The sequence below is a fragment of the Trachurus trachurus genome, assembly GCF_905171665.1.
Source record: "Trachurus trachurus genome assembly, chromosome: 17".
NCBI lineage: Eukaryota > Metazoa > Chordata > Actinopteri > Carangiformes > Carangidae > Trachurus > Trachurus trachurus.
In genome coordinates this window covers 11,555,053-11,571,639 of record NC_139900.1, presented here as the reverse complement: position 1 = coordinate 11,571,639, position 16,587 = coordinate 11,555,053, and the positions used below count along the sequence as shown (strand labels likewise).

Here is a 16,587-nt window from a genome sequence, read left to right as displayed (position 1 = left end):
AGCCAACATCTAATGGTTCAATCACATGGCAACACCTCAGTACATTAAGTCACGTTAGACATGGTCGAGACGATCTCCTGAGGTTCAAACCCAGAATCAGGACGTGGAAGAAAGTGATTTAAGTGACTTTGAACGCAGCACGGTTGTTAGTAGCTGACATGCGATGGTCTGAATAATTCAAAAAAATTGTTCATCTACTGGGATTTCACGCAAAATCTTCTCTGGGATTCACAGAGAAGAGTCTGAAAAAGAGGAAATATCCAGTGAGCAGCAGCAGCTGTCTGGGTGAAAACGACCTCGCTCATGTCACCAGAACTTGACAAGACTGGGAAAACATTGCCTGGACTGATGATGAGACTCATTCACATGAACACTTCATGAACATACACTGCCTGTCCAAAGAAAAGTCACCACTCTTTAACTAAGCTAATGGGTAAGAGCCTCCCATTGGCTAATTACTGCATGGATGATTATGTTTCAGCTGGCAACAACTTATTTAACCCTAAATGATGCAGTCTCATTTCTTAAACAACCATGTTGGACGACACATTCTGTGGTCGTGGAGAAGAAGTGAATCTGTTTCAGAAGGGTCAAATTATTGGCATCAAGAAAATAAAACATCTAAGGAGATTGCTGAGACTAAATTATTAAAACCTGTAAGGAGAGTGGGGAACCATCATCTTCAAGGAAGAAACGTGGTCCAATGTGACCACAGAGTCCAGACCTGAACCCCAATAAGACTCTAAATTAACTCAACTCTGGACGGATATAAATGTTGTGACGTTGCAGAAGCTTATTGAAACGATGCCACAGCAAATACACACTGTAATCAAAGCTAAAGGCGGCACAATGAAATATATATATATTTTTTTTTGGGACGGGCAGTGTATTTACACCATCTTTGCTGTTTGCACTATTATTGCTGCCTGATGCAGTATTGCACTACTGTCTTATCGTTGTCTTTATGATTATCCTTACATCAATTTCTAATCTGTGTCATGATGTTCTACGTCTTCTTCGTATTCTTAAAACGTGGATGTGTGTTGTTTTTTTCCCTAACCATGTGAAATGTTGATGTGCACTTTAGGAGTAGCATCTCCAATCCCGTTGTATTACTTGGCTTACTTGACTTAAGCCTTATTGCTCCACTTGGGTGCATAGGCCGTCAACAAATGTCCTCCACTTCACACGGTTCTTGGCAATTCTTTCGAGGTCACCCCAGTTGAGCCCACTCCCTGACATTTCTGCCTCAACACTTCTTCTCCAGCTGTTCCTGGGGCGACCTTGTTTCCTTTTCCCTTGGGGTTTTCCATTGCAGGGCTTGTCGGGTTATGTGTGTGGCAGGTTTTCTTAGGGTGTGGCCTATCCAGCTCCACTTTCTCCTTCGAATTTGTAAGTCAGTGGGATCCTGTTGTACAGTACTAGTGCAATGACAATACAGACTTCTATTCTATTCATTACCTGCTGGTCGGGTCAGACCTTAGCCTAAACAAACATGAAAGCGTGGAGTGATGGTGTGGGGACCCCGTCAACCCTTTGCCACCACAGTTTACTCATCTTTTAATGGTTACCTTCAGTGTAACAGAGCTCAAATCATCTCATTTCTTGAACATGATGATGAGTTCACTGGATTCAAACAACCTCCACAGTCTCCAGATTTCAGTCTAATAGAGATTCGACCTTTAGGATGTGGTGGAGCAGGAGATTCACAACAAAATCTGCACCAACTGTGATGCTGTTATATCAATATGGACCAAAAGTCTCCAGCACCTTGTTGAATCTAAACCACCAAGAACCAACATGGTACCAGCTAGGTGTCCCTAATAAAGTGGCCAGTGAGTTTCTATCTATCTGTATAATGTTTTCCTTTAATGCAGCATGAGCCGGTGCATATTCTCATTTGTCCAGGTCATAGTATTTCAAAGGAGGTTAAATCGAAAGCAACTGGACTTAGTTGTTTGACTACTAAGTCCAGTTGCTTTCGATTTAACCTCCTTTGAAATTTAATGCAGCATATTTTTCTACCCTGCTATAATTACTGAGGTGTTTTATTGTATTTCATATCACAGCATGGGCTCAGGTTAATGAGTTCATCTGCCTGAAGGCTTAAACAGGGCTTAAGCCACAGAAGTTGGATTCATTCAGTTGAAGTTTTTTTTTTCCCACCTTAAGGCCAGTGAGTGAGGATGGTGTAGAAGTAATTTCATACCTGTCTTTGATGCTGCAGGTGCTGATCGGGCGAGGGCAGAGGGATGATGGGCACCGAATCCGGGACGTCCCCTGGAGTCTGAGGTAAACACAGTCTGTCGTCTCGATCCGCCTCTCCCTCCGCCTGCTCCGTTATCACTCCCAGCTCTGGGATGCCCTCCAATTTCTCAAACTGGAACAGATGATACAGCCATGAGGAGCCGTGTTTCCAAATCATGCACTCATTTTTTTTTTTTTTTTTTTTCCCCTGTACCATCACATTTTGTTCCAGGCTCACAGTCAGCGAGCCTCTCCCAGCATGCAATGGGTAAAAAGGCAAAGAAACGCCCTGGATGAGTTTCCAGTCTTTTTTTTCCCAGTCCATCACAGAGCTGAGTCCAGCAGGGAGGAGGAGGAGGAGGAGGAGGAGGAGGACATCTGAACTGAGCTTTGCTTTCTTGTTTTCTCAAAAACTAATTCAAACGCTCTGCTTCCAAATATGAGCCCTGTGAAGCTCTTTCACTTTTAAAAATAAACTTGAGTTGAGAAAATGTTCTGCTGGGACTCGGTGTCAAGTCAAGGACGTGCGGTGAATGAATCTACAGCAAAGTGCACGTGGATCCTCTCTGCTGCTGCATCACCTGCACAAAGGTCTCCTGACTCGATACCGCATGAATAAACTGATGAGTCAGGGCTGAAGCAAGAAATATGACACGAAGTCGCAGCTCAGTTTGTGAATAAATATTACGTAACAAAGCAAACCGATGGGTTATTACAGTTTGTTTTGGCATAAACTGGGCGACAGTGTGAGCGGTGATTTCGAGCACAGCGGAGAGAAGATCAGTAATTACAGAAACTGTGTCCGTCAACGGGAAAAGCACCGCGGGTCAAAACAATCCAACGGGAAAATGAAACTCACAAATTACAAGTTTAGTCAACCAGAGGAAGATAACACACACACACACACACACACACACTAAAAGGAGAGAGTTTTGCATCGACCGGCGGATCAACAAGCCGGACAACAGATGGAGTTGCTCAATCAGCCGCGCGGCGAGCTGACTGGACTATCAATCAGGACCTGCAGTGGTACCGGCATCCTGGTGGGGAGTCCACACCTCAGACCGAGAGGAAGTGATTCAGGATGAGTCGCCGGTTTGTTGCCATTATTTTCACCATCGCATCCATAATGATGGACTCACAGTTTAACGTGACACGCTCTGAGGTGTCGTCTCTGCACTGTACGGGCTAATAGTCTCAATTTGTAAACTCAGCTGTCTGTTTATCACAGTATATCCAGCCTTAAACATATGCACTGTTATAGAACACTAAAGTAGGAGGTGTTTCTGTTTGTTTGAGTTGACATACCCTCACTGATATCACTACAACTAAATAATTAAAACATCAGCCTTCAAAATATTCACATAAAGTTCAATCAACATTTGTCTAAGACAACAAAATGTCTATGAAGGAGCGCTTCCAGGACTCAGAAATTGTTTCCTCGAGCTGCTCTTTTACAGTTAAAAAGTCTTTATTTCTATGGCTTGGTCATGTTTAAAGCAGAAGTAAGCGATCCGGTCGTTCTTGTCAGCCGATAGAGTTAGCAGCCCCCGCCCTCGTCATGGATCTATTGGTCCTCGTCCCTACGTCACCACATTCACGCGCATCCCTTGGCTGCACACACAGAGAGGACCGCCCCTTTATGCCGCTCTCTCTCCTCATTGGATAAAGGTTGTAGGATACAAGGAAAGTTTTCTCCTCGGCTTACAGCAGAGCAGAGTGACTGACAGACCCGTGTTTCAGACCAAACACTCTATAGAAGTGATTGCTGTCGGAAGATAAAACTATTTAAGACTTATATTAACACAAATATTTCGCTTACTTCTGCTTTAACCTTAAAAAACTCCTATACGGGGGCGGTGCGTGGCGCAGTGGTTAAGACGGCCGCCCCATGTTAAGGCTATAGTCCAAAACTCCTATACGTTTTGGCGTACAAGTCTTAAAACAGTTTTCAAAATGGAAGACACCTTCTTATAAGTTTTCAAACCACCAATCAGGAGCCTCCACTTGGCAGAAGTTAGTATCTCATTCAGTTTGAACAAACAGTTTAAAGCGGTAAAACCTTCATTACAGGAGAGGTCTATTAGATTTAGCTCTGTGTACATAATAAACTGAAAGTATCCATGAACTGTGCATTACTCTCATTATCTATCAGCCCAATTCTTAACAGAAATTACATCCTAGAAGTTCATACATTATTCAATTTACCTCAAGTGAAAACTGGGGAAACCAAGTGATTATTATGAGGACGAAGTGAAACAGTGAGCAGCACAAACCCGGCGATTCGATATGAAACACGACTGATGTTGGAGCTTCACATCTTTCTGTGTTCACACTTCTCCTTCTGCAGATTTTGCTCATTTTTGAACCATGATTTCTCAAGCTGGATGTGTTTGAACACAGGAAAAAAATCCAATTTACCACCAAAAAAGGAAGGAAGTCATGCAAAGAATCAGCTGCAACAAAATGGAAATTAAACCTTCAGTCTTCAAAAAAGGTTTTTTCTCTCAGGTTTTTCATTCATGTTTCTGTTTGTGAATTTCTTATATTTCTTTCCACCTTTGATTCACTCCTCTCTCCTGCTTCAGCTTCCCACGCTGCCTGAGTTTGTCTCATTCACAAATTCTTACATCATCACATCTGACCAGAGGAGTTCCTTCCTTTTCCTGAGTCGATGCACCTGTCGATACGACTCTGCTTGTATGGAAGCGTATCTGCACCTTTATTCAAATGGCAATGCAGTTTGCAAAATGGCAATTCAATGTGCAATTTAGAATTGAATGACTAAATTGCACATTGAATTGCCATTCTGTAAACTTAATTGACGTTTGAATTAAGGTGCAAAAACACCATGGCAATATGGCATTTGACAAATTCCATTTTAATTCCTAATTTTCATCGAGATTATTAAAACTTTATTTAGGATTGCATTGGCACTTTGCTTATTGAAATGTAATTGCCAAGTACACTTTCAAATTGCATTACAAAATTGCACATATTGAATTGCCATTTGAATAAAGGTGCAGATACGCTTCCATATGCTTGTGCTCAATTAACTAACTGAGCTGTTTAATTTCTTCTATCTTATACGATCAAACCTTGCTCTGACTCACCTCTGCGTGCGTCGTCTCCTCCCCGGAGTCGCCCTTGCGGCTGAGCCTCCAGTGCATGAGGATCCACCTGAGCTTCATGTAGAAGATGATGGTGTTGCGTCTGAACAGTCGGACCTCCTGCTGCAGCGTGGCCCTCTCCTGGGTCCAGGGAGCGTCGTGACTCTGGAGCCCCTGCAGCTCCAGGCCGCCGCGCTGGGCCTCCAAACGCAAAAGTTCGTCTTCCTGTTGAGGAACAGATCAGGGAGCAAACTGAGGAACATGGTCTAACACTATTTAACTGTTGGCTTTAGTTGTGTAAGTCACATTAAATAAGTGACATGTGAATAATGTTTCATGTCATTTTAATAATTCATCCACATCCATAATTTTAAATATGCTGTGTCGGATTATTGGATTTAGAGAAGCTTATACTTATCATTACTATATTCTATAATAAAAATGTAGCTTTCATTTTAAGGTCCTATAAATATATGTATGACAGATGTATACTGACTCATCATTAAATCTATTACAGTACATGTCAAAAAACAGTAGAAAATGCCTATGACAAGTTAATTTCTGGATTTGTTCACAGACATATCTAAATTTAATATCAATAGGTTGAAAAAAAAGAGAAAGTATTTTCATTTAGGCAAAACCTTCTAGCAATCTTTCCTAAAAATCAACAAAAACCAGACAATCAAAACTGTTGATGCTTTTCTTTTTGTGGCTAAAACGCAGAGACCCACACTTTCAGCTTTTTAAAAAAAAACATAGGCTACTTTCAATTTTCAGCTTCACTTTGTAAGAATAGCTGTCATGTTAATCGTGTATCAAATCTCATGCTGCAAGAACAAAACAGCGTTTGTACCGAAATTGCTTATGTCCGTCTAAAACAGATTACAGGTATGAATATCAAAGCTGAAATCCAAAACTTTCCTCCCTCCCAAGTGGAGGACTTAATTAAAAGTATGTTCCAACTCCAGCATTAAGATAGCAGAGCCGGTGAAGTGTGATACTGCAGGGCTTTTTATTATGCACGAAACTCAACCGTGGCGTCGTGACTGAGTGACTGTGTGATAGTACTGTACCTGAGGCAGAGACACCACGGCCTCGCGCTCCTCCGTCGCCGCCCTCAGCCTTCGCTCGTGATCCAGACGAAACTGGATGTCAGAAGCAGGCGTGTCCCGGAGCTGAACCCACACAACAGCACAGTCCACAGTCACTTTACCAGCACTTTGGATTAAGTCACATCATCATCACATACCCATACTGATATCTCACTACAACATAAGCAGGAGAGGGGGAGGGGGAGGGGGGGTTTGTGTATGAGACGACTACACTTGATTACATTCGCTCTCTTCATTTGCCGCAGATACACAAGAAAGAAAAGAGAAACAAAATCACAGAGCAGGATGGAAAAAACCTCAAATAAGCACATTTCAAGCTGGACCAAATATATAAAATGTAATTCTAACTTGAGAGTTTGGGAAATAATATGTTTATTTACTGTTCTTTTGAGAATTAGATTATTACACAGAATATGTCTGTCGACTAAATACTGTATGTAGATGTAGCCACCTGCTTGTTAGCTTAGGTTAGAGACTGGAAACAGAGGGGAAATGATGCTAAAATCGTACAACAAACCAAAGTGTAAGGATGAGACTTCACCATTTTAGGGCTTACAGTAGTTTGTTTTCCAGTCTTTATTCTAAGTTAACTATGACACAGAGTATTGTATGGACCTTTTTTAATAATCACACTTCGCAAAATGTGTCATCTCCAGCCTTTTCTGCATTAAAAGTTATTTTAATTTGTTGAAATTTAACTCTATATTAAGGAACTGCACTATTGTAACAGGACATATCCAGCATTTAGTGCAGCTTTAAAAATTTGCCCCACCAAATATCATGTCTATAAAAGTTACAAGACATAACTAATACGGTATGCTATTTTCGGTCTTGTGTCAGGTATTATCTCCAAAAAATGCACTTCATTGATAAAAAGTCTTGGATGCCAAATGCAACAACTGAAGTGGGAACTTAAGGGATGTTGTCGGGTTTGATCGTTTCTACTACAGGTGAAAAAATGCTCAAAGGGAAATGAGATGCTCATGTTCATGGTATTGTAATGTAATGACACTTCTTTCAGTCGTCAGCTTGGTTAAAGCAGAAGTGAGTGATCCGGTCGTTTTCGCTAATGCTGCGTTCCAGGCAGGCTTTTGAAATCGTAAATTACAGCTTCAAGTCACAACTTACGACTTTGTAGCGTTCCAGGCAACCCACTCGTGTTTTTCCGACCTGTTTTACCGGTGAAAGTCACTATAACGGCCACTCGTAACTTCCGACCGGTGAACTCGTACCAGATCGAACTGGTACCACTTCACGGTCGGAAAAATACGAGTTTCCTTGAACGCACCATAACAGTCCTCGTCGCTACGTCACCACATTCACGGCGTTCCTTGGCTGCACACACAGCCCTGCATGCCGTTCTCTCTCCTCATTGGATAAAAACTGTAGGATACGATAAATGTTTTCTCTTCGGCTCAGAGCAGAGCAGAGTGACTGAGAGACCCGTGTTTCAGACCAAACACTCTATGTAAGTGATTGCTGTCGGAAGATATAACTATTTAATACTTATATTAACACAAATATATCACTCACTTCTGCTTTAAGAAGACATCCCTAGAGCGTCTTTATTTCCTGACAATAAAAAAAAAGGTGCAGAATCACAGTTTGAAAACGGCAGCTTATAGTTGATAACATGGTTTCTCTCTGCTCTCTCCAACAGTAAGTTGAGCCGTGCAGCGTGTGCTGACCCTGGATCACCTCGCTGTCAGCCCAATGTCAAATGCAAATCGCACAGGCCTACGGTGCAGCGCTAATCCTGCCATATCCAAGCTGCTGCCCCCCCCTCTCCCTCTCCCTCCCTCCCCATTCATTAATTTCACCTCACAGATTACACTGCGGCAGGAAGGCACGGGGAAGAAGGAACCCACATGAATGTGCTGTAACTGTAACTGTAATAGTTATGTGTCACATCGCCGCTGCCAGCGCTCTGCATTACATAACAGCGGGCAGTTTCTCTCTGAAAACAAGCATGAGGCAGCGATTATGAATCCTAGTGTCCTGCGATTACACAGCCGGTTTATTAAACCGCCGAGTCACTGAAGGGTTTAACAGACCTGCAGCAACATTACCACTCGCCTGTTTGATTTCCTCTGTGTGTGTGTAAGTGTAACTGAGTTTAAAGTGTGTCCTCACACTTGTGTGTAGGCAGCACTTTCACGTGTGTTTAAATTGTGCTGAGTCAGGGCATCTCTACATACTGCACTGTGTGCAGACGCAGCTCTGTGAGTTCATTAGAGTCGATTCATCTGCAACTGTTTTGACAAGGAAATAATCATTATTGTCATTTTTGATGCAGAATATTCAATATGACCCTGTGGCTTCACCTTGAGGTCATGACTAATTTCTGGATTTCTATACAAAAACTAATTCATCTATTGACTTTAAAGAAGAATTGGCAGATGAATCAATAAAGAGATCATTGGCTGCAGCCCTGAAATAATAAATAGCCTCACAAGTCCATACACTGTAGCTGTGCATGGCTGCTGACTCACTGTTACAGAAGGCAACACACCATGTACCAGCAGATGAGTTAAAAAAAAAAAAAACACAACACACATTTGACAAATTATGAACGATAGAGTTTCGATCAAGTGGTAGGCTACAACACAGGTTACGCTCTTAACTCTGAGGCGCTATATGCAATCGACTTTCTCCTTCAAAGAAATAAATCAATCACAAAATGTCCAGGGGCACATGGTAGAAACTAATCAAACAAAAAACATTAAAAAAAACAACAACAAAAGAGCAAGAAGAAAATGCTAAATCAAAGTTGAAATTAAACACCAGTGGCTGTGGGAGTGGATATTTAGTGTGGAGGTAGAGCGAGTGGATGAAGTGAAATCGTGTTCAGCATCAAAAAGTGACTTGTGGCTGTTGGAGCGTCACTAGACATGCTGGACTGAGCGGCTTCTGTGAAACGGTGTGAAAGTTACATCCACTATAGCTTGTGGCGTTTTGGTTGAGATAATCGTCACTTTCAGGTTTTATTTTGAAAAGCATACATGCATTTTTTTCTTTCTTTTTTTTTATTAAATCTTTTCATTTTTCTTGTGTAATTAATAATAATAAATACCTGCAAATGCTATCGATAGCTTTACTGTTGAGCAACAATCACTGATTGCATATGGAGAAACAAACTCTCCAAAAATAAACCCCAGAGCATGAACTCTGTGCTGGGACGAGTCTTTCCACTGCATTAAATACACCAACGTCATTATAAAAGTTCAGCTTCTCTGCTGCTATCTGCTACACCCAGTCCCTCACGGTGGGCGACCGATTTCAGCTCCACAGCAGTCTGCGGCCTCATGTTACCTGAGATAAAAATAACCCTGAGGAGATCCACACGTTTTAAACAGTTTATTTTATTTTATTTTATTTTTTACATTTTTACTGCATAATGCCGAGAGCTGAGGCGCTGGAATCGATACTGGAAGAGGTGAAAGTCAAATGGCTATGGCATCCCTATTCGATCAGTATGCATGCAGCATCAGTGTGTTAAAAAATAAATAAATAAATAAATAAAAAATAAAAATGACATGCTCCAGTTAAGTTTTGGGGTTGATTTTTGGAGGGTCCGTTCACCCTGTGGAGCTGCGTTTCTTGTTGCTCGACTGTTCAGAAAGTGAGAAGTGTTTTGGCTTGAGGGAGGTGAGAGAATATCAATATCGTCCAGATTGGTTACAGGTTGCTCTACACCGAAGAAGGCCCATATATATTATATATATAGTACGTATATACTAGGGGTGGGAGAAAAAGTCGGTTCGCAATATTTTTTTTGACGATTTTTAAATCTATTTCTTTTTTTCAAAAATCGATTTTTATTTTATTTTTATTTATCTTTTTAATATTGTGCAATGTGCATTTTTCCGCCTTTTTTACATACAGAGATTCCGGGTTTTGAAAAGGGTTTATGTTCACTTTATAATGGAGTATGTTAATTTATAGGCTCTTACAGTATTTATGTGCAGATAAATGTTAAAATGTAGCAGTTTACCTCAGTCTATATCTCATTTTGTCAGAAAGGTTTCAGAAGCCTGTTTCTTCTATACTCTTTTATTTTTGCCTCTTTTATGCAGTCCAGGCTTTTGAAAAGAGAGTAAAAATACAGTACCTAAATATTGCTGCTGAATAAATCTTAAAAACTGACTTACATGTGATGTGTATTTTTGGGGGAAATATGGTTCCTGGAATAGTCTGTAGACAATCATAATCATTCAACTGTTTCACTGGTGTTAAAAATGCAGACTAAAAATCGGCAATATCGTAAAATTGCAATTTAAATCGAATCGGCATCCAAAAAAATCGTAGAAGAATCGAATTGGGAGAAAAGCATATTGTCGATTTTTATATTAATCGCGATTTTTTTTTTTGTGATTTTTTTTTCGATTTTTTTTTTTTTTAATTTTTTTTTTTTTTTTTTTTTTTTTTTTGGGACGACCAATCTTTATTGTACGACCATGTATTCTGTGCCATTACACTCGACAAAGTCAAACCGGCCTGTTGTGTTCGTTTGTTCACAGATATCTATGTGAACAAACGAACACAACAGACAAACTGATGTGATGTGTGTATTGTTTTTTGTAAATATGACTTTGATGTACAGTATTGTCAAGTGTTTGGTTCAACCTGCTCTTGTTTAAGGAAAGAAAATCACAATAATTGAAGTATAAAATCGCAATACTTGGTAAAATCGAATCGCAATACTTGTTTAATCAGAATCGCAATTTAAATCGAATCGGGACCCAAAAATCGTTAGAGAATCGAATCGGCACAAAAGCATATCGGCCCAGCCCTAGTATATAATACGAGGCTCACAGTGGAGCCGGTGTTAACTCAGTCCCACAGGTGGAAAGGGGGAGATGGAGGAGGAGGGAGGAGGCACTGACCTCTGCTCTTAAAGCCAGGGGCCTGTGGTACCTAGTGAGTCCCGTGGCTCCCCTGCTCTGGCTCTGGCTCTGGGGCTCCACGCCTCGCTCCTGTCCTAGACGCCACTCCAGCTCATCCCTCTGACCGGACTGTGAGTGACGTGGGGGGGGGGGGGGGGGGGAGAGGGGGGAGGGGGAGGGGGGGGAGGGGGGGGGGGGGATGAGTGTGGACGATGGGTGTTGAAGGATTAGGGGGATGGGTGCGGGGTACAAGGGGTTGCAGGTGGTAAAGTCGTGGTGGTGGTGGTGGTGGTGGTTTGAGATGTGTGAGGTGGATCGTGGACAAAACAGACAGAAGACGACGAACGGAGAGGGGGGGCGTGAGGGGGGCGAGGAAAGAAAGTGGGCGGGGGGAAAACAAACAAAAAAATAAAACAGAAAATGGGTAAAGAATATAAGCAGAGCGGGGGGAAAAATTAACTAACAAGACTACACGGTGTGGAGAAGAACAAACGGACTAGAGTACGAAGAAAAGCGCAAAGAGAAAGACCAACTTAAAGATGACGGCGTATGAGAGAGATGAGAAGAGAACGAGAATGAGGATGAACAAAATCATGGGCTGAAACATCTGGCGGGAACACAAAGAGGAACAAAGAGAGGGAGTCGGGGAGGAAAAGAATGCAAAACACTTGTTATGAAGCGCATGCAATGAGGGATACATGAGTCCAAACCAACAGCTGAGAGATACCACGGCAAACTGCAGAGCGAGAGCTAGCACGCTAAAAGGTTTTCAACACATGCCCGTGCACAGCCGTGTGTGTTGTAGAAGCAGTTGACTAAAGAAAAGTTCAATCTGGAGCCTGTATGATGCACATTGGTTCGTTTTTTTTTTTTTTTTTTTCAGACATCACAGCATTTACAAATTCAATGGAGGCTTCAGTTCAGCTTAAAGCTAGCGCCATGCTAGCTGCTCCCCCTTCACAGCAGTGCCCACATTTCCTCCCAGCTAGCAGAACTTAAATCTATTATGTCAAAGAAATAAATACAAAAGTGTTTAACATTCACTAAAGGAAAAAAAATGGGATGTTTTCTCTTCTAATTTTGACCTCTGTATATTATAATTATGAGAAATTACATCCTGTTTTTGACACTTTTATCTCATAATTACAAGATTTGTAATTGAGATTGAGTTTTACCTGATGGTTTGAAGATTTATGGACCAATAGGCTTTATAAATAAATAAAATGAATGTATAAATATCAGGGTGCATTATTATTATGTTTTTCTAAAGATATGATTATGACAAGCTTTTTTGTCTTTAGCCTATAACATAATCGCCTATAGAATATTTAAAAGTCTTAAGTTAAAATATCTTAATTTTAAGACAGATATTGTATTAGTATCAATGAAATTTCCCTAACTTGTGCACAATATATTATTAACTCCAACATGCCTATGTGATAATAATTTAAGCCTAATCTAATAATAAGAAGTGTCCCATGCTTTATAAGATGATAACACAACAAAAATCTCATTATTAGAGTCAACACAAATTTTTAAAATTAACATATCACCTCATAATCACAAGATGCTAGGACATTATTACAAGATTAAGAACTCATCATTGCCAGTCCTTGAAGTCCTTAATATTGAAATTTAACAATAAAAATCTTGTTATTACAAGATTTTGTTACAACTAATTACAAAAAATCAAATGTAGAATTATGAGAAGTCATAATCATAGGAATAATGTGGTAGTAATTATGAGATATGGAACATATCTTAACAATAATTACCAGATAAAGATACATCTTATAAACACAAACATCTTATAATAACAAGAAACCAGAAGAGATTGTGTCATAATTAGGAGAGAACATCTCAGATTTTTTTCTTTTGTGAATGAGCTTCCATACAGTACACAGTATCTTCCTCTTACTGCTGCAGGACCCTACTCTTTGCTGCTGCAGTGCGGCCTTTCACATTTAAAACACTCTACAACTGTGTTCAACTTCTTCCCTCAACAACTCTCGACGGTCGAAGGCCTTGTTGCTTTAAAAACAGGAGTGCGTCCTTAGTGCAAGTGGCTATAGCTCTGACTAAACCACCCAGCTTCACCCAGACTAACCAGTGAGTCCTACAGGCGGAGGAGCAAAGCAGAAACAGGTCATCGGATAGAATGAGTATGGAGGCAGCTTCAGTCTATTATCTCTACAAAGCAGCCTGGGGTCTTGAGTTGAGAAATGTTTGAAGAGCTGTTTGTTTCATTTCCATACGACAGACTTTCTGATTAGAGAAGACATCCAAGATGTCTGCCTGATCATGCAGCACAGAGATAATGGACCTGCGTTGGGAGAGTACACAGTATGTTGACATGTTGACTTTACACTAAGCTGCTATATAGAACAAGGACAGAAAGCAGGATGCCAGCCAGCGAGGTTCTTCCACAGGCAACAACTCACACAGCGCCATGCAACTCCTTTTTTTTTTTTTTTGTAGAACAGAGGTTATTTTAGTCATTACACACACTTTTATGGCTCGTTTCCTTGGCAACACCATGGAGTAACCGATCCCAAGTGTGTGTATATGTGTGTGTGTGTGTGTGATGATATGTTGTGCAAACATTACAGCTACACCATTTATGTGTCATAATGAGTCATACAAGTGATAGCATGGTGTAGCTCGGCTGCAAAGGGAAAAATATTTACTTCATCATGCAACAATTCACTATGTCAAGAAATTTTTTTTTTAAATCAAGCCAAATGGAAGAAGCTGCCATAACTTTCCTTTATAGTACTTACTCCATTCACACCAAGCACCCTTTCAAGCACCCTCCTATAAGCACCCTTTCCTTTCCCGGCCGTGGCTGACTGGAAGCAGGGCGGCTGCAGACAGTGAGTGCAGGGGGGCGGGAGGCAGGCAGGCAGGGCTGCTGGCTATGAGGATGTGCATGGAGATGCAGATGTGAATGTGGCGGCAGCAGCAGCAGCAGCAGCAGGAAGCGATGGCAGTGGTCGGTGGTTCAGGGGGGAGGGGGGGGTGGTGGTGCCAGTGTGGTAGAGCTGGGTGGCTCATGGTGGAGCAGAGGGGGAGGGGCCTGACATGTCGCCCTGTACTGGCACTGGACGTCTGGTGGTGGTGGTGGTGGTGGGGAGGGGGGGCTGTGGTGGTGTTGGTGGGGGGGGGCGGCTACTGTATGGGATCTCTCAAAGTCAATTTTTTTCCCCCAGTTCAGGCTTTAAAGGATGAGTTCAGACTTTTTTCTTCCAGTCACTGGGTTGTATTTGTATAAAAACCAAAACCAAAGCGCTGGTCTGACTGGCTGCTTCAGTCTAAATCCTCACCTGATGTAGTTAAACTCTTCCTGTGAGAGAGGGTGGACGAACTCTACAGCTTTGTATCAGTGCAAAAACACAGTCTTAAGTTTAAACAAAGCTAAATATAAAGTCTGGTAAGAAACAGCAAAGAGACACTGTCTTACAGTAGGTATTGTGTATTCTGTATATACGTATCTATCTTTATTCTATTCTATTTTATTCTATTGTATATAAATCTTGCACTAGAATATTTGGTAACACTTTATAATAAGTACACACTATTAAGCATTAGTTAAGCATTAATAAATACTGAATTCTTCATTTATAACACATGAATACTCATTAGTATGTAGTTTATAAACACAGTTAGTGCTTATCAATGATGAGTAAAACATTTTTAACTGTGTTTATAAACTACATACTAATTAGTATTTGTGTGTTATAAATGATTTAACTATTTAATGCTTAACTAATGCTTAATAGTGTGTACTAAAATGTTACTGAGTATTTTTTAATTTATTCTATTTTATTTTAATGCTACTATTTTTTGTACCTCTGACAACACATCAAGTTCCTTGCACTGTAAAGTGAACTTTACTGCTCTTGGTAATAAAAGCCTTTCTGACTCTGAGGAAAAGAGACTACCGCAGTATACGAACTTGAAATCAATGCAGCAGAACCAGAGATAGTGTCTTTAAACCTGATGCTTATCTTACCCAAAATGCACCTTGACTACAGTTCAGTCAGAGAGCGTTATGCTGTAGTAGCAGCTGGTCTCCAGGGGGTCTGGTAACTCACTCATGACTTCTTGGTGACTCCACATTTTTTCATTTTCCAACTTCTTCCTTTCTTTCAAACATCTTTTGTTGCCACAAAAAGTTTATTCCACATCTGTCATAGAGCCGTAAACAGACTTTGATAGGTAAAATCAGTGAACTTCCCCTTTAAGAGAACAAGGACTGTCAATTTTGTCCTGTCACACTACAGCGAGTACTGGAGGGGAGGACAGATTACCGTGACCTAATATAACTCTCTCAACATACATATTATATTAAGACAGACTTGGAACAAAAGAAAATCTGAACCCATCCTTTAAGACAACTTAATGAGATTCCCACTGACAGGCGGCCTGGCTGTGGATAGTGTGTGTGCGCTACAGACGTACGGCGCTGCCACTTTTTTCCCTTTTTTTTTTTAAATTAGAGCCCTTTTTTTTTTCACACAATGCTGACTTAGGATCTCATTTAGTTTATTTTGGCCTTAAATGTTCCACTAATGACTGCACACTTAGGGCCATTAAATCAAACCTAAATGAACTCTTACATTTATAAATACACCAGTGGGTTTACTCATGGCTATCTCATTGTCTGAATTATGTCGACTACTTAACATGATCTTGAAAACAGTTTCACTTTGCCAACTGCTGCTTTAAAGCAATAAAGCCATCTGGCTCCATGGGCTTTTTTTCCCCCCTTGGCTTCAGTATTTCTTTCCTGCAGCATGATATCGTCCGGACACCCAGGTGGGATAATTTTGAGGTTGAATGTTAAAGGGATAGTTCAACATTTTGGCAAATTGGCCCATTGCCATAATCCCTATAGTCATAGCAGTAGGTTTGTTACCTTTAATCGTCGGTGCAAGCTATTTTTAGAACGGCGGAGCAGAGCCGTGAGCTGCTCAGAGCTACGCTACGGAGGCTAATGGAATTTCTTGGTTTCCCTCATCAAACTCATCAAATACACAGTCCAACGACTCCAAAACACTCTGGTGGACAAGTCATGACCTGCACATTCACCACGCTATGAGATAATAACAGAACAAGACAGAGTTATTTTCGAGGCAAATGCAGAGACTGCTTGCCGAAAAACTGCCCCCGACAGGAACGTGCATCAGTTGTTTTGCATGAATTTACAACTCTGTCTGGTAACGTTCTGTT

The 16,587-nt window shown here is 41.0% G+C and overlaps 1 protein-coding gene across 1 annotated transcript in view; it reads right to left on the bottom strand.

The window, feature by feature from the left end:
* mtcl1 (microtubule crosslinking factor 1) overlaps nt 1-16,587 on the bottom strand; it is a 92,921-nt gene that overhangs the window by 31,541 nt on the left and 44,793 nt on the right. The window contains exons 6-9 of the mRNA XM_083991185.1: nt 11,356-11,484; nt 6,431-6,532; nt 5,361-5,582; nt 2,210-2,380 (exon numbers count right to left, since the gene is read on the bottom strand). Coding sequence (XP_083847311.1) covers nt 2,210-2,380; nt 5,361-5,582; nt 6,431-6,532; nt 11,356-11,484 — 624 coding nt within the window. The remainder of the gene's footprint in view (nt 1-2,209; nt 2,381-5,360; nt 5,583-6,430; nt 6,533-11,355; nt 11,485-16,587) is intronic.